At 53.2% G+C, this 17,569-nt stretch overlaps 1 protein-coding gene across 9 annotated transcripts in view; it reads right to left on the minus strand.

Annotated features, from left to right (window-relative positions):
- The window catches only part of STX1A (syntaxin 1A), a 316,339-nt gene that overhangs the window by 24,613 nt on the left and 274,157 nt on the right, over positions 1-17,569 (minus strand). For all 9 annotated transcript variants that reach the window (XM_044993861.1, XM_044993862.1, XM_044993859.1 and 6 more), the window contains one exon: positions 16,642-16,750. In XM_044993861.1, coding sequence (XP_044849796.1) covers positions 16,642-16,750 — 109 coding nt within the window. The remainder of the gene's footprint in view (positions 1-16,641; positions 16,751-17,569) is intronic.

The following is a 17,569-nucleotide window of genomic DNA, read 5'->3' on the forward strand; positions in this document are numbered from 1 at the left end:
GATTTTCCTGGCTTGTGATGTTCCCACCAGCGCCCCGCCCTGCGCTTCCCTGCCATTTACCACGACAGATCTACATTGCCAGAAGGGAAAATCTGCCCATGGGACTGAAGTTCCATCCTCATTGTGGCTGAGAGCTATTTCTGTATCTGTCCACCAACCATCTTCCCTGAGAAGAGTGAGGGGTGGTGTGAGAAACAGGCTGGCGCTGACAGAAAAGGCATCTGTCCCAGAAATCAAAAGCAGAGAGGAGAAGCTTTAACTATCTGCCCCAGTTTCCAGTGCAGGAAGAAGCTGCAGTCACTATGAAACTCACTCGCTTTCCTGGAAGGAAGCTCAACCAGTGTTTTTGGAAAGGCCGAGAAGTAATTCCCCTTATGTTCTAAAACATGAGCCATTTACAAACTCACCCTCAGCGCTTCCTACCTGGGGATCCGGCAGCTGAAAAATGGAAGGTCAGGAATTGACTCAGCTTTCTGCTCCCTCCACAGCCCAGCAGAAAGGGCCAGGTTTAAAGGACCCTCCAGACGAGCGAGCGGCACATGCTGTAGCCCCTGACTGTTACAGCCCAGAGGAAACTGGAGCCTACCCTTCAGCTCCGCTGTTCCAGGCAGCGCTTCTCACACTGAACTGAATGGGCCTGGAGCGTTGTTAAGTGTCTGTTCCTGGAGGGTTCCCCCTGCCCCCGAGTGGAGGAGCAGGCCCGCTGGCAGCAATGTCTGGCCTCAGGGCCAGGGCCGGCCCTAACGGGGTGATGAATCCGGGACTGACTGCGCTGGCCAATCACGCCAGCCCGCAGGGCCCTCTACCTATTGGGTTCTGGGAAGTGGGCGGGCTTAAGGATCCCCCCGCTCCAGCCTAAGGGGAGGATCCACAGGACCTCAAAACCCAACTGAGTTCGGGGGCCAACTACTAAAAGAACAGGGACAGGAGTGCGGTCAGAGGGTCGCAAGGCCTGTGGCGGGGCAGTCACCCTGCTCCGGCCCTGAAAGGGTTAAAAGCCAGCCCTTGGGGAGGGCTGGGCCTGAGAGCCAATAAGAATAGGCTGATTGGGAAGGCAGCCACAGCTGGGGCCACGCCCACGTAGGAGACAGCTGGCCCTATAAAGGGTTGTGAGCCAGGAGCTGGGGCATCTCTCTCTAGCTCTTGGGAGAGAAGAGCCTGGCTGCCTGGGAGTTCAGGGTACAGGGAACAGAGCAGGCCTGGGGAAAGGCAGGAGGAGCTGGGGAGCTCCAGCTTGGTAAATCCCCAGGCTGCAGGCCTTGTGCAAGGTAAAACAGGTACTGGGGCTGCAGGGGTGCAGCCGGGGTTAGGCAGAGGCAGCTGGTCCAACCTCCTTGCCAATGATGAATGGCTGCTAGTTCCTGGCTACAGAGGCTTGGCAGAATTCAAACTGTATTTGTCTCGATTCGATTCGAGTTTATCTTTCAACTTTTCTTAGATTGTTTGCTATTTAAATGTTCACTGTTGTGGGATATTATTGGGGGGGTGTCAGACACTAATTATTGAATGACAGTAACGTTGAGGGGAAGTAACAGCTTTGTGAGTGGAGCACAGTTACCTGCAGCTCCAGCTGCGCTAATGCCCGAGTCGGCTGATTTAGCAGAACTGTCAAGCCGTGGGTCATGCAGCATTCATTGCATCACACTTTAAACACACTGAGGGGGGATGCTAGTCAATTCTCAAGCAGCATTTTTCTTGCGTTGTCTATCTATACATTTTTATTATTATTGCTGAAACTATTTCTTGGTGGCTTTGTGTGTGAGTGGAGAAATCGTCGTTTACTGACATTTCCCAATAAAAATCTAATCCTTCCAAGCGTAAAGAGAGGAGATGTGAGGAACAGTACAGGAAGTTTTGGTGAGGATGCCAGCTCGATAAGGACATTGGCTAGACACAACTGAGAAGCCTCAGCAAGACCCAACAACTTGGCTTTCTAAAAACAGGGCACTAATTAAACAATAACCCAGTCTCTGTGCTGAAAAGGGCTCCCTCCTCGCTAATTTAGCAGCTATTAATTGAAACCTTTGCACACCTCTCTCAAACATTCTTGACTGCCAACATGGAAGCAATTACAGGGTGTGCCAGGCAGCACACCCCCACACTTGAAAAGGAGAGTAACACTGGGGCAGCTTTCCAGCTAGCATCACAAAATAAAGGCACATCCCAGTGTTCGCCGTGTGCAGGAAAAGTGCTGCCAAAGGGGTGGAGGAGAGTCGAGGGGCTGAGCCAGGAAACAGCTTTATTCCCCCTCCATGTGCTTCACCATCTCCCTGGCCACACTGAAGTGACATTTCCTTATTTCCTGTAATTCCAGCTGCTAGGGGCCGCCACACAGCGACTCCCCAGACTGGGTCTGCTGACTGGACAGTAAACTCCTGTGTGGCGGGGCAGGGAAGAGTGTGGTGAACGCACAGCTGAACACAGGGTCCCCCCCGCACACACACACACAACAGGCCTAGATTTCACAGGCTCTTTTATCCCTTAGCCTGCTCCATCTGAAAGCAATCGGCAGCTCTCCTTCATTGACAAAACACAGAAAAACGCCCAAACACTCTGTATCCAAATCCAGGGGAGAAGAGTGCCTAGTCCGGTGGGGTGGGGCGGGCTGGGGTTGGCAATTGGACACAGAGACTCTCTTCTCTAGGTCTCCATGCCAAATCCAACATAAGTGATCAGTGGGTGAACATCGGAGAATACAGATGCCACCACATAAAGCTGGGGTGCAGTGGAGGGGACATGCTGGGAGAACATAGGGAGGAGTCTAAAAATATTGCTCAGGCATGCAGGAGTGAAATCAGGAAGGCCAAATCACACTTGGAGTTGCAGCTAGCAAGGGATGTTAAGAGTAACAAGAAGGGTTTCTACAGGTATGTTAGCAACAAGAAAGTGTGGGCCCCTTACTGAATGAGGGAGGCAACCTAGTGACAGAGGATGTGGAAAAAGCTGAAGTACTCAATGCTTTTTTTGCCCCTGTCTTCACAAACAAGGTCAGCTCCCAGACTGCTGCACTGGACAGCACAGTATGGGGAGGAGGTGACCAGCCCTCTGTGGAGAAAGAAGTGGTTCAGGACTATTTAGAAAAGCTGGACGAGCACAATTCCATGGGGCCGGATGCGCTGCATCCGAGGGTGCTAAAGGAGTTGGCAGATGTGATTGCAGAGCCATTGGCCATTATCTCTGAAAACTCATGGCGAATGGGGGAGGTCCCAGATGACTGGAAAAAGGCTACTGTAGTGCCTATCTTTAAAAAAGGGAAGAAGGAGGTTCCGAGGAACTACAGGCCAGTCAGCCTCATCTCAGTCCCTGGAAAAATCATGGAGCAGGTCCTCAAGGAATCAATTTTGAAGCACTTAGAGAAGAGGAAAGTGATCAGGAACAGTCAGCATGGATTCACCAAGGGAAAGTCATGCCTGACTAACCTAATTGCCTTCTACGACAAGATAACTGGCTCTGTGGCTGAGGGGAAAGCAGTGGATGTGTTATTCCTTGACTTTAGCAAAGCTTTTGATACAGTCACCCACAGTATTCTTGCTGGCAAGTTAAAGAAGTATGGGCTGGATGATTGGACTATAAGGTGGCTAGAAAGCTGGCTAGATCATCGGGCTCAACGGATAGTGATCAATGGCTCCGTGTCTAGTTGGCAGCCGGTTTCAAGTGGAGTGCCCCAAGGATCGGTCCTGGGGCCGGTTTTGTTCAATATCTTCATTAACGATCTGGAGGATGGCGTGGACTGCACTCTCAGCAAGTTTCCAGATGACACTAAACTGGGAGGAGTGGTAGATATGCTGGAGGGTCTGGATAGGATACAGAGGGACCTAGACAAATTAGAGGATTGGGCCAAAAGAAACCTGATGACGTTCAACAAGGACAAGTGCAGAGTCCTGCATTTAGGATGGAAGAATCCCATTCACCAAATGGCTAGGCAGCAGTTCTGCAGAAAAGGACCTAGGGGTTACAGTGGACGAGAAGCTGGATATGAGTCAGCAGTGTGCCCTTGTTGCCAAGAAGGCTAACGGCATTTTGGGCTGTATAAGTAGGAGCATTGCCAGCAGATCGAGGGACGTGATCGTTCCCCTCTATTCAGCATTGGTGAGGCCTCATCTGGAGTACTGTGTCCAGTTTTGGGCCCCACACTACAAGAAGGTTGTGAAAAAATTGGAAAGAGTCCAGCGGAGGGCAACAAAAATGATTAGGGAGCTAATGACTTATGAGGAGAGGCTGAGGGAACTTGGATTATTTAGTCTGCAGAAGAGAAGAATGAGGGGGGATTTGATAGCTGCTTTCAACTACCTGAAAGGGGGTTCCAAAAAGGATGGATCTAGACCGTTCTCAGTGGTACCAGATGACAGAAAAGACGGTTACTCACCGTAGTAACTGTTGTTCTTCGAGATGTGTTGCTCCTATCCATTCCAGTTAGGTGTGCACGCCGCGCGTGCACGGCTCTTCGGAACATTTTTACCCTAGCAACTCCGGCGGGCCGGCTGGGCGCCCCCTGGAGTGGCGCCGCCATGGCGCTGAATATATACCCCAGCCGGCCCGTCCGCTCCTCAGTTCCTTCTTGCCGGCTACTCCGACAGTGGGGAAGGAGGGCGGGTCTGGAATGGATAGGAGCAACATATCTCGAAGAACAACAGTTACTACGGTGAGTAACCGTCTTTTCTTCTTCGAGTAATTGCTCCTATGTATTCCAATTAGGTGATTCCCAAGCCTTACCTAGGCGGTGGGGTCGGAGTGAGACGTGGCAGAGTGTAAGACTGCGGAGCCGAAGGCTGCATCGTCTCTGGATTGCTGCACCAACGCGTAGTGGGAAGCGAAGGTGTGAACAGAAGACCAGGTGGCCGCTCTACAGATGTCCTGGATGGGGACATGGGCTAGGAAGGCGGCCGACGAGGCGTGCGCTCTCGTCGAGTGAGCGGTCAGGTGACATGGTGGCACGCGAGCAAGCTCGTAGCATGTCCGGATACATGCCGTCACCCAGGAGGAAATCCGCTGCGAGGAGACCGGCTCGCCTTTCATGCGATCGGCAACCGCTACAAACAGCTGGGTCGAACGCCGGAAGGGCTTCGTCCGTTCGATATAAAAAGCGAGGGCCCTGCGGACGTCCAGGGTGTGAAGCTGTTGCTCACGAGGGGAGGCGTGCGGCTTCGGGAAGAAGACCGGAAGGAAGATCTCCTGATTGAGGTGAAAAGCCGACACTACCTTAGGGAGGAAGGCTGGGTGTGGTCGAAGCTGCACCTTGTCTCCGTGGAAGTCGGTGTATGGTGGACTAACCGTTAGGGCACGGAGCTCAGAAACTCGTCTTGCTGATGTAATTGCGACGAGGAAGGCTGTCTTCCAGGAGAGATAGAGTAGAGAGCACGTGGCCAGGGGCTCGAAGGGCGGTCCCATAAGCTTGGCCAGAACGAGATTCAAATCCCAGGTCGGGGTAGGACGCCGCACCGGCGGGTACAAGCGGTCCAGGCCTTTAAGGAAGCGGGAAACCATCTGGTTGGAGAAGATGGACCGACCTCCCATGGATGGACGAAAGGCGGACACGGCTGCCAGGTGCACCTTCAAGGAGGAGACCGCGAGTCCTTGTTCTTTAAGGTACCAGAGGTAGTCCAGGATTGTAGGGATAGGGACTAGGAAGGGATTAAGGCCGCGCTGATCACACCAGAGCGCGAAACGCTTCCATTTCGCGAGGTAGGTGGAGCGAGTGGAAGGCTTTCTGCTTTCAAGTAGGAATTGCTGTACTGCCGCTGAACAGTCCCTCTCTGCGTGGGTCAACCACGCAGGTACCAAGCTGTAAGATGGAGGGACTGAAGGTTCGGGTGGCGGAGTCTGCCGAAGTCCTGCGTGATGAGGTCCGGCCATAACGGAAGGGGAATGGGATCCCGAACGGAGAGCTCGAGCAGCAGGGTGTACCAGTGTTGCCTCGGCCAGGCCGGAGCGACGAGTATGACATGGGCCCTGTCCCTCCGAAGCTTCAGTAGCACTTGGTGTACGAGCGGGAACGGAGGGAAGGCGTAGAGGAGGTGATCCATCCAGGAGCAGAGGAATGCGTCCGACAGGGAGCCTGGGGAGCGACCCTGGTATGAACAAAACAGATGGCACTTCCTGTTCTCCTTGGAGGCAAACAGGTCTATCTGGGGAAACCCCCACCTCCGGAAAATTGTGTGCACCACATCCGGACGAAGAGACCACTCGTGGGAAAGGAACGACCTGCTGAGATGGTCGGCCAGCGTGTTCTGCACTCCTGGAAGAAAGGACGCTTCCAGGCGAATCGAGTGGGTCACGCAGAAGTCCCACAGGAGCATGGCTTCTTTGCAGAGCAGGGAGGAGTGGGGTCCGCCCTCTTGTTCACGTAGAACATCGCCGTCGTGTTGTCCGTGAACACCGCTACGCAGCGGTCTTGCAGACGGGCGCGGAAGGCGAGACACGCCAAGCGGATCGCTCGCAGCTCCCGGACGTTGATGTGGAGGGAGAGCTCTTGGGGCGACCAGAGACCCTGTGTGTGAAGGTCGCCCAAGTGAGCCCCCCATCCCAACGCCGAGGCATCCGTGGTCAGTATGACGGATGGGCGAGGAGGGCGGAACAGGACTCCTGCACACATGACCTCTGGGTCCAGCCACCAGCTGAGCGAATCGAGGGTAGGCTTCGTGACCGTGACTACCATGTCTATGGGGTCGCGATGCGGGCGGTACACCGACGCCAGCCAAGATTGAAATGGGCGAAGGCGCAGCCTGGCGTGCGCTGTCACGAATGTGCAGGACGCCATGTGGCCCAGGAGGCGTAGGCAGGACTGCACCGTCATCGTGGGAAAGGTGTGTAGGTCCCGGATGATGGAGACCATTGTCTGGTGCCAAGATCGAGGGAGGCAGGCTCTGGCTAAACTGGAGTCGAGGACCGCTCCGATGAACTCCACTCGTTGCGATGGAGTTAAGGTGGACTTCTCGGCATTGATGAGAAGGCCCAGGAACCGAAACCGGTATAGTATTGCTGTCATCTGGTCCACTACCAGCTGTCGGGATGTCCCGCGAACCAGCCAGTCGTCGAGATACGGGTAGACGTGTATGCGACGACGGCGGAGGGCTGCGGCAACCACTGCCATGCACTTGGTAAAGACCCTCGGCGCGGTGGACAGGCCGAAGGGTAGGACCGCAAACTGGTAGTGCGCGCTGTTGACCACGAAGCGCAGGTAGCGTCGATGGGGAGGGTAGATCATGACATGGAAGTACGCGTCCTTCATATCGAGGGCGGCAAACCAGTCTCCCGGATCCAGGGAGGGAATGATGGTCCCCAGGGTGACCATGCGAAACTTGAGCTTGAGCAGGTACCTGTTGAGCTCCCGGAGGTCCAGTATGGGTCGGAGACCTCCTTTCACCTTGGGGATGAGAAAATATCGGGAATAAAATCCCCTGCCCCGCATGTCGTGCGGCACCTCCTCTATGGCCCCCAAGCTCAACAGAGTCTTGACCTCTTGTAGAAGGAATTGCTCGTGAGAGGGGTCCCTGAAGAGGGACGGGGAAGGCGGGTGGGAAGAAGGGGGCGAAACAAACTGAAGGCGGTAACCATACTGGATAGTACGAAGGACCCAGTTGTCGGATGTTATTTGGGACCACGCCGGAAGGAAGTGGGAAAGGCGGTTGTAAAATAACGGGGTAGGATCCGTGAAAGAGACTGATGGGCCGTCCTCGGGCGTCCCATCAAAAGGCCTGTTTGGGCCCTTGAGGGGCCTTGGAAGGGGCCTGGGCCTGGTTGCGTCTGTTGCCCGATGGTCTACGGCGGTTTAAGTTAGCACGCCGACTATTATATGGCCTTGACCTGGCCTGGGTAAAGGGCCGGTAGGGCTGCTGTCGGAATGACCTCCTCTGGGTAGCCGGTGTGTGCATCCCCAAGGTGCGGATGGCAATTCGACCATCTTTGAGGGTCTGAATTCTGGAGTCTGTTTTCTCTGAGAAGAGACCCTGCGTGTCGAACGGGAGGTCTTGAAGGGTGTACTGCACCTCAGGCAGCAAGGTGGAGGACTGCAGCCAGGAGATACGCCTCATGGTCACACCTGAGGCCAGGGTTCTGGCTCCTGAGTCCGCCGAGTCCAGAGCGGCCTGGATGGAGGACCGGGAGGCTTTTTTGCCTTCTTCCAAGAGGGCCGAGAACTCTTGACGTGAGGCTGTCGGGATCAGCTCCGAAAATTTCGCCAGGGACACCAAGATGTCAAAGGTGTAACAAGCGAGAAGAGCCATCTGGTTGGCAATCCGGAGCTGGAGGCCACCCGCCGAATAGACCTTCCGGCCCAACAGATCCATGCGCCGTGTGTCTTTGGATTTTGGCGCCGGAGCGGGCTGCCCGTGCCTCTCCCGGTCATTCACGGACTGTACCACGAGGGAGTCCGGAGTCGGGTGTGTGTAGAGGTACTCATATCCAGTGGGCGGGACCGAGTACTTGCGCTCCACGCCACGCGCGGTAGGAGGGACGGACGCCGGTGACTGCCAGATGGTAGTGGCATTCCGCTGTATGGTGCGGATGAAGGGCAGGGCCACCCGCAGCGGGGCCTCAGCTCCAATGACGTTGGTCACCGGGTCGTCATCCTCTGGGACCTCTGCCACGGGGAGGTCGATAGCCTTTGCCACCCGGCGAAGAAGGTCTTGGTGGGCCCGCAAGTCAATAGGAGGGGGGTCCGCTGTAGAAGCCCCCGCCACCGCCTCATCCGGCGAGGATGATGAGGACAGACCTTGGACCACAGCTTCTGGAGCTGGTTCCTCCAGGGGGTGTGAAGCCGCCTCGGACCCTGGATGCTGTGCGGGACCAAGTGGCGATGGGGCCTCACCCGTTGGTGATGGGGGAGGTCTGCTCACCGTGGCTTCAGGCACCCTATGTTCGGAGTCCACGTGCCGCGGGGGGAAGGGGAGTCCTTGAGGCTCATGGTAGGCCCAAGGTACCCAAAAACCCCACTGCTGCGGTCCGTGGTCCTGGCCTTGGGGGTCAGCCCGGAGATCTCTCCCGCTGCCCGCCTGAGAGGCGACCGAGGGCTGGCGAGAAGGCCAAGGCGGGGCAGAGGCGCTGAAAGATTGCGCCGTGGACGCCGGCAGTAGGTCCCTGGGCGGTGCCGAGGATCGGTGCCGGTCATCGCGGTGCCGGGATGGAGAGCGGGACCAGCTACTGTTACGGTGCCGGGGGCTCGACCGGTGCCGGGAGCTCGACCGTGACCTCGACCGACGGCGTCGGGAGCGGCTTCGGGAGTCGCGGTGCCGGGAACGATACCGGGATCTGGACCTCCCTCGGTACCGACGGTCGGGTGACCGGGACCGGGAGCGATGTTGAGCGGTAACGGGACTGCGACCAGTGCCGAGACGGGGAGCGGTACCGCGATGGTGAACGGTGCCGAGATCTGGATCGGCGTGGCGGTGACCTTCTGCGGGACCGGGACCGACGTCTATCTCGTCCGTCAGGGGGAGGCGGCCGCAGCATCGCCGGCTTGCCCGCTGACTGAACGGCCCACACCGGCGGTGCCGGGGGCCGGAGGCTCGGTGCCTCTGTGAGCTCTATGAGCTCTCTCGCCGTCGAGAATGTCTCGGGCGTGGATGGGAGCCGCAGCTCAACCGCGGTTGGCACCGGGGAGCAGGGTGGTACCGGACTCAACGGCTCTTGCGGCGCCGGAGTCGACAGTACCGTGCACGGTTTGTGCCCCGACGCAGCCGGTACCGGAGGCGCCGGTGGTGGCTGGGCAAGAGGTCCCGTAGCATGCGGCTTAGAGGCCGTCTGCGCCGTCTTCCTTTTCCTCGTTGGAGAGAGGGAACGGTGCCGGGACGCCGGTGCCGGCTGCGGAGCTCGAGCAGTCTCGGTACCGGAGCGGCTCGGGGCCGCCGGTGCGCTGCGCGCCAATGACGATTTCGGTGCCGCTGGGGTCGGCGCGGGAGGTTGAAGTGTCGCCTCCATAAGGAGCTGCTTTAGGCGAGAGTCCCGCTCCTTTCTAGTTCTCGGCTTAAACGCCGTGCAGATGGGACACTTATCTGGCCGATGGGTCTCCCCGAGGCAGCGCAGGCAGGAGCCGTGCGGGTCCCCGACAGGCATGTGCCGCTGGCAAGCCGCACAGGGCTTAAACCCCGGTGCCTTGGGCATGAGCCCGCACCGGTTGTGGAAGAAGAGGGGCTAAACCCCCCTAATTCCCTTACTATACTATATCTAACTAAACTTATTCAACTAATCTAACAACTAAACTGAGTTAACCAACTATGTAAACTGAAGAAATGGAGAAATGCTAGGGCTGTGGAGGTAAAGGAGCACTCCACTGTTCCAACTGGCCGTCACGGGTGGTAAGAAGGAACTGAGGAGCGGACGGGCCGGCTGGGGTATATATTCAGCGCCATGGCGGCGCCACTCCAGGGGGCGCCCAGCCGGCCCGCCGGAGTTGCTAGGGTAAAAATGTTCTGAAGAGCCGTGCATGCGCGGCGCGCACACCTAACTGGAATGCATAGGAGCAATCACTCGAAGAAGAACAAGGAGTAATGGTCTCAAGTTGCAGTGGGGGTGGTTTAGGTTGTATATTAGGAAAAACTTTTTCACTAGTAGGGTGGTGAAGAACTGGAATGGGTTACCTAGGGAGGTGGTGGAATCTCCTTCCTTAGAGGTTTTTAAGGTCAGGCTTGACAAAGCCTGGCTGGGATGCTTTAGTTGGGAATTGGTCCTGCATTGAGCAGGGGGTGGGACTAGATGACCTCCTGAGGTCCCTTCCAACCCTGATAGTCTATGATGCTATGACCTGCAGTTGAGAGCAAGGTAACATTGACAGGAAATGAAAATGTGGGTGCCCCAGAGTTAGAGGCCCCTGGGATGTCAGTCCATAGAATCTCAGGGTTGGAAGGGACCTCAGGAGGTATCTAGTCCAACCCCCTGCTCAAAGTAGGACCAATCCCCAGATTTTTACCCCAGTTCCCTAAATGGCCCCCTCAAGGATTGAGCTCACAATGCTGGGATTAGCAGGCCAATGCTCAAACCACTGAGCTATCCCTCCCCCCTCATTGGATATGTGACCTCTCACAAAACTACCACCACAGCTGGCACTAGTTGGCCCCTTTGCCGTCAGACTCAGCAGAAAAGCCAAGGATGAACTAGGCCCTGGAGACAGGATTCCTTCACACCCTTGACAGTAAATAGCTCCTGGAGCCGGGGCTCAGGCCCACAGGCTCCCTGTACAGGACCCATTTGGTGCAGACATTTCCAGTCTTCTGCACTGGCAACCCAGCACCTTTCAGCAGTCTGGAGCTCCCTTCAAAAACAGCTTTTCCCTCTACTGAGACTGTCAGCGTCTGAATACCCAGGGAGCACACTAGCCCCGAACTCCCCTGCAGCACAAGGTGGCGGGCCCAGTGAGCCTTGCTGGAGCCTGCCACGCGGAGAGCTGTGCACTGGGAAGAGGAGGTACTCCTGAAGTGATGCTGTATTAGTGACACACATGCACAGGGGCCTCAGCCAGGATCCCAGCATGCCTCTGCTTCGTAAATCTATGGGACCCTCTTACTCTGAAGACGAGAAAGAAGGGAAGAAGAGAAAGAAGAGGGCAGAGTGAGGCCATGGCTGCCAAAAGCAGCCATTTACTATATCAATCACAAACATATCTGTGGAAAGAAGGCTGATAGAGACAGAGACAACAGCAGCCATGAGCCAAGCAGCAGAGGATACAATGAGGATGATTGCATGCAGCAGCTGCGATATGTACATGGCCCTAGTGGGGGCACCGGAACAGAGGTATGTATGCATGAAGTGCCGCCTAATAGAGCTGATGGAAGAAAAGATCCGAGGTCTAGAGATGCAGGTAGAAACCCTGGTAGAGCATAGAAGGGGGTTCGAGCAGCTGATGGAGCAAAGGCAAGCTGTGGCTGAAGGGGAATGCTCAGGGGTACAGGGGGAAGCAGGGGCTAAGGCCTGTGAGGGGGGAATGCTGGATGGGGAACATGGGCAGTGGAAGCATGTGACCGTGAGAAGCAGGCAGGGGAAAAGGAGAGCCAGTGAAGGAGAAATAGAGCTAAGGAACAGGTTTGAAGGTTTGGAGAATGAGGAAGGTGTACAGCAGGTGGTAGCTGACGGTGGGAGGGCAAGGAAGAAGAGAATAGCGGCTAGTCCAATAGATAGAGGGGAGGAGTCGATGGAGACAGCGCCAACCTTGGGCCCCAGGAGGATGCAGGATGGCTTAAGGGGGACTACAAGGGAGGATAGGAATGGAAGGAGCTTGCAACCAGGGGGAACGGGGGATAGGTTAGCAGACCGCACTGTCCCCAGGCAAAGGCAGGTCTACGTGATTGGGGATTCCATACTGAGAAGGTTGGACAGGCCTGTGACCAGGGCCGATCCGGAGAACAGAAGGGTGTGCTGTCTACCGGGCGCCAAAATACAGGATATGGACCTGCAGTTGAAAAGGATCCTAAAAGGAGCAGGTAAGAACCCGTTGATCATCCTTCATGTAGGAACGAATGACACGGCTAGATTCTCGCTGGAGAGAATCAAGGGAGACTATGCCAGGCTGGGTAAGACGCTCAAGGAAATTGAGGCTCAGGTGATCTTCAGTGGGATTCTACCTGTCCCTAGGGAAGGGCGACAAAGGGGTGACAGGATTGTGATGATAAATAGTTGGCTCAGGGAGTGGTGCTATAAGAAGGGCTTTGGGATGTATGGGCACTGGGAGGCTTTCGGGGACAGAGAACTGTTCTCACGGGATGGGCTCCACCTGAGTAGGGAGGGAAATAGACTTCTAGGAGGGAGGCTGGCTCATCTGATCAAAAGAGCTTTAAACTAGGTATTGGGGGGAGACGGTTGGGAGATGTCCAGGCACTCTCCACGCCAAATTTAAACATTGAGAGGGAGGACAACAGGATAAGAACGGATATAGCCAGAAGAAGGGGTTTGGACATAAGGAAGAGGGGGGGGATGGATACTAGACCAATAGGTCATACTGGTGGTACTGGGTCCCTACCAAATTGGGTAACAAAGGTGAGAGAAGCCAAACAGCAAAAATTAGGATGTTTGTTCACCAATGCGAGAAGCCTAGGTAACAAAATGGAGGAATTGGAGCTCCTGGTCCGAGAATTGAAACCGGATATCGTAGGAATAACCGAAACATGGTGGAACGGTAGTCATGACTGGAGTACAGGTATGGAAGGGTATGTGCTGTTTAGGAAAGACCGAAACAAAGGTAAAGGTGGGGGAGTAGCATTGTGTGTCAATACAATGAGGTAAACTGTAATGAAATAACTAGTAATGGAATGGATAATACGGAGTCTGTTTGGGCAATGGTCACATTAGGGAAGAAAACTACTAGAGCCTCCCCTGGGATAGTGATTGGGGTGTGCTATAGACCGCCGGGATCTAGCCTGGATATGGATAGAGAACTCTTTAATGTTCTTAAGGAGGTAAATACTAATAGGAACTGTATGATCATGGGAGACTTTAACTTCCCGGATATAGATTGGGGAACAAATGCTAGTAATAATAATAGGGCTCAGCTTTTCCTAGACGTGATAGCTGATGAATTCCTTCATCAAATAGTAGCTGAACCGACGAGGGGGGGATGCCATTTTAGATTTGGTTTTGGTGAGTAGTGAGGACCTTGTTGAGGAAATGGTTGTAGGGGACAACCTTGGCTCGAGGGATCATGAGCTAATTCGGTTCAAAATAAATGGAAGGATAAACAAAATCGCATCTGAGACTAAGGTTTACGATTTCAAAAGGGCTAACTTTACTAAATTAAGGCAACTAGTTAGGGAAGTGGATTGGACTAACATATTTAGGGATCTAAAGGCGGAAGACGCCTGGGATTATTTCAGGTTGAAGTTGCAGGAGCTGTCAGAGGCCTGTATCCCGAGAAAGGGAAAACGGTCCTTAGGTAGCAGTTTTAGACCGAGCTGGATGAGCAAGCATCTCAGAGGGGTGATTAAGAAAAAACAGAAAGCGTACAAGGAGTGGAAGATGGGAGGGATCAGCAAAGAAACCTACCTTATTGAGGTCAGAGGGTGTAGGAATGCAGTGAGAAAGGCCAAAAGCCGGGTAGAGATGGACCTTGCGAAGGGAATTAAAACCAATAGTAAAAGGTTTTTTAGCCATATAAATAGGAAGAAAACCAAGAAAGAGGTGGGACCGCTTAAAACTGTAAACGGAGTGGAGATTAAGGATAAGCTAGGCATGGCACAATATCTAAACGAATATTTTGCCTCGGTCTTTAATGAGGCTAATGAAGGGCTTAGGAATAGTGGCAGAGTGACTGATGGGAATGAAGGTGCGGGGTTGGAAATTACAGTATCCGAGGTAGAAGCCAAACTTGAACAGCTTAACAGTAGTAAATCAGGCGTCCCGGATAATCTTCATCCTAGAATATTAAAGGAATTGGCGAGTGAAATTGCAAGCCCATTAGCGATAATTTTTAACGAATCTCTAAACTCGGGGGTTGTATCGTTTGACTGGAGATTAGCTAATATAGTTCCTATTTTCAAGAAGGGGAAAAAAAGTGACCCGGGTAACTACAGGCCTGTTAGTTTAACATCTGTAGTATGTAAAGTCATGGAAAAAATATTAAAGGAGAGAGTAGTTACGGACCTTGAGGTCAATGGCAATTGGGACAAATTACAACATGGTTTTACGAAAGGTAGATCGTGCCAAACCAACCTGATCTCCTTCTTTGAGAAAGTAACAGATTTTTTTAGACAAGGGAAATGCGGTGGATCTAATATATCTTGATTTCAGTAAGGCGTTTGATACGGTACCGCATGAAGAATTACTGGTTAAATTGGAAAAGATGGGGATCGAAATGAAAATCCAGAAGTGGATAAGGAACTGGTTAAAGGGGAGACTGCAGCGGGTCGTATTGAAAGGTGATCTGTCGGGTTGGAGGGAGGTTACCAGTGGAGTTCCTCAAGGTTCGGTTTTGGGTCCGATCTTATTCAATCTATTTATCACTGACCTCGGAACCAAAAGTAGGAGTGGGCTGATAAAGTTTGCGGATGACACGAAGTTGGGAGGTATTGCCAATTTGGAGAAGGATCGGGATATCCCCCAGGGAGATTTGGATAACCTTGTAAACTGGAGTATTAGTAATAGGATGAAATTCAATGGTGAGAAGTGTAAGGTTATGCATTTAGGGATGACTAACAGGAATTTTAGTTATAAGCTGGGGACGCACCGGTTGGAAGTAACGGAAGAGGAGAAGGACCTCGGAGTCCTGGTTGATCGCAGGATGACTATGAGTCGGCAATGTGATGTGGCCGTTAAAAAAGCTAATGTGGTCTTGGGATGCATTAGGCGAGGTATTTCTAGTAGAGATAAGGAGGTGCTAGTCCCGTTATACAAGGCGTTGGTGAGACCTCATTTGGAGTACTGTGTGCAGTTTTGGTCTCCCATGTTTAAGAAGGATGAGTTCAAACTGGAACGGGTACAAAGAAGGGCCACTAGAATGATCCGAGGAATGGAAAGCCTGTCGTATGAAAGGAGACTTGAGGAGCTCGGTTTGTTTTCCTTAACCAAAAGAAGGTTGAGAGGAGATATGATTGCTCTCTTTAAATATATCAGAGGGATAAATACCAGGGAGGGAGAGGAATTATTTCAGCTCAGTACTAATGTGGACATGAGAACAAATGGATATAAATTGGCAGTCGGGAAGTTTAGGCTTGAAATTAGACGAAGGTTTCTAACCATCAGGGGAGTGAAATTCTGGAACAGCCTACTGAGGGAAACAGTGGGGGCGAAGGACCTCTCTGGCTTTAAGATTAAGCTTGATAAGTTTATGGAGGGAATGGTTTGATAGGATAACGTGATTTAGTCAATAGGTCAATAACGTGCGACCACTGGTAATTAGTACCGAGGGTCAATGTTGGGATATTGAAAGTCTTTTTCCTGAGTGTCTGGCTGGAGAGTCTTGCCCGCATGCTCGGGGTTCAGCTGATCGCCATATTTGGGGTCGGGAAGGAATTTTCCTCCAGGGTAGATTGGCAGTGGCCCTGTAGGTTTTTCGCCTTCCGCCGCAGCATGGGGCAGGGGTCGCTTGCTGGAGGATTATCTGCTACTTGAAGTCTTTAAATCAGGATTTGGGGACTTCAACAGCTGAGTCAAGGGAGAGAATTATTTCAGGAGTGGGTGGGTCAGCTTTTGTGGCCTGCATCTTGCGGGAGGTCAGACTAGATGATCATAATGGTCCCTTCTGATCTTAAGTTCTATGATTCTATGATTCTAACTTAGTCCTTCAGCTGAAGAAACACAGACCTTTACCATATGTGTCAAGTCCTTTAGCTTCCAGTATTTTTAGCTGTGACACTCTGAGTTAGTTTCCCAGACCTGAAGGAGAGCTCTGTGTTGTCTCTGTCACCAACAGAATTGGTCCAAGAGAAGCAATTACCTCACCCTCCTTGTCTCTCTAGTAGCAAATATGTCCCTTACCTTCTCTGTAGGCCCAGCTGCTGGAGAGCAACGTCATCCTCACACACAGGTGGCTGCAGCCGCGGCCCACTCCCGCAGCACGCACAGCCAGTAGACACAGGATTTACAGTGAGGGAGCTTTGCATGAAGCACTGAAACCCTGAAGCAGCTTTGATTGCCTGTTAATCAGCCCAGGAATCGACCCGCACTCTGGACACACCAGGCACTGAGTTGCCCAGGGTTGCTGCTGCGGGTGGTTTTACTCACTGATTTCCAGCTGTCTTTGAATCCTCCCTTTGCAGCGCTCCCTGTAGTCAGACTGGGTGGCATTGTACTCAGACATCACCTCCACAAACTTGCGCGACAATGTGGAATGCTGGAGAGGGAAGAGTAACAAAGAAAGTCACATTTTACTTAGTCTCATAGGGAGAGGGGCCATTCTCCATCAAGGCTTTTGTCAGGATGAGAAATTCACAGCTCTGAACCCCACATTACTAAAACTCCCCCACCCCACCTGGAATTTCCATTCCAGACACAGTAACCCAGATGACGACTGCACAGACATTCTACAGCTTCTGCAGAAATATCATCTGATGACATCAACCAGGTGGGGTTAAGACAGCTTGTCATGAATATTTATCACCCTGAGCACAAACTTGATGATATTTTACCTGCCTGTCAAAGGAAAATATTTGCCTGGGAGCAGAGAGTTTGGCAAGGCTGACTGAAGGAGAAAACGTCACTGTTCTAATTTAAATCTGAGAGCTACACTCAGACGTTACTCCTGCCTTACTCAGGAAGATGCCCAGAGAAGTCACTGAGATTTGCTGAGCAGAAAGTTAAGCAAGTTTCTCGTGATCAGTGGCACTGGAGTCAGAGGGCCGTGTTCCCTAGAAGTACTGTTATTGAGGGGACACCAAGCGTCAGGGCTGGAAGCAAGGCAGCCACATGGACAGAGAGCCCTGCAGAAGTTCCACTTGTTCAATGTAACCTGCATGCAGCCTCGCTCTTTGCTAACACAGCATCTGCAGCGCAGCAGCTGGCTGCGTGAGCCCTGAGACTGGGTCCGGAGCAGACACAAACCTAGCCCAGCAACAGGAGGAGTTCGAGCTGTGCACAGACCTGGCCATGCAGGATGATGACATCAGCAGGAAAATAAAACAGTTATTTTACCTTATTGGGGAACAAGGGAGAG

This window comes from Mauremys mutica, chromosome 19, assembly GCF_020497125.1.
Source record: "Mauremys mutica isolate MM-2020 ecotype Southern chromosome 19, ASM2049712v1, whole genome shotgun sequence".
Taxonomy (NCBI): Eukaryota; Metazoa; Chordata; order Testudines; family Geoemydidae; genus Mauremys; species Mauremys mutica.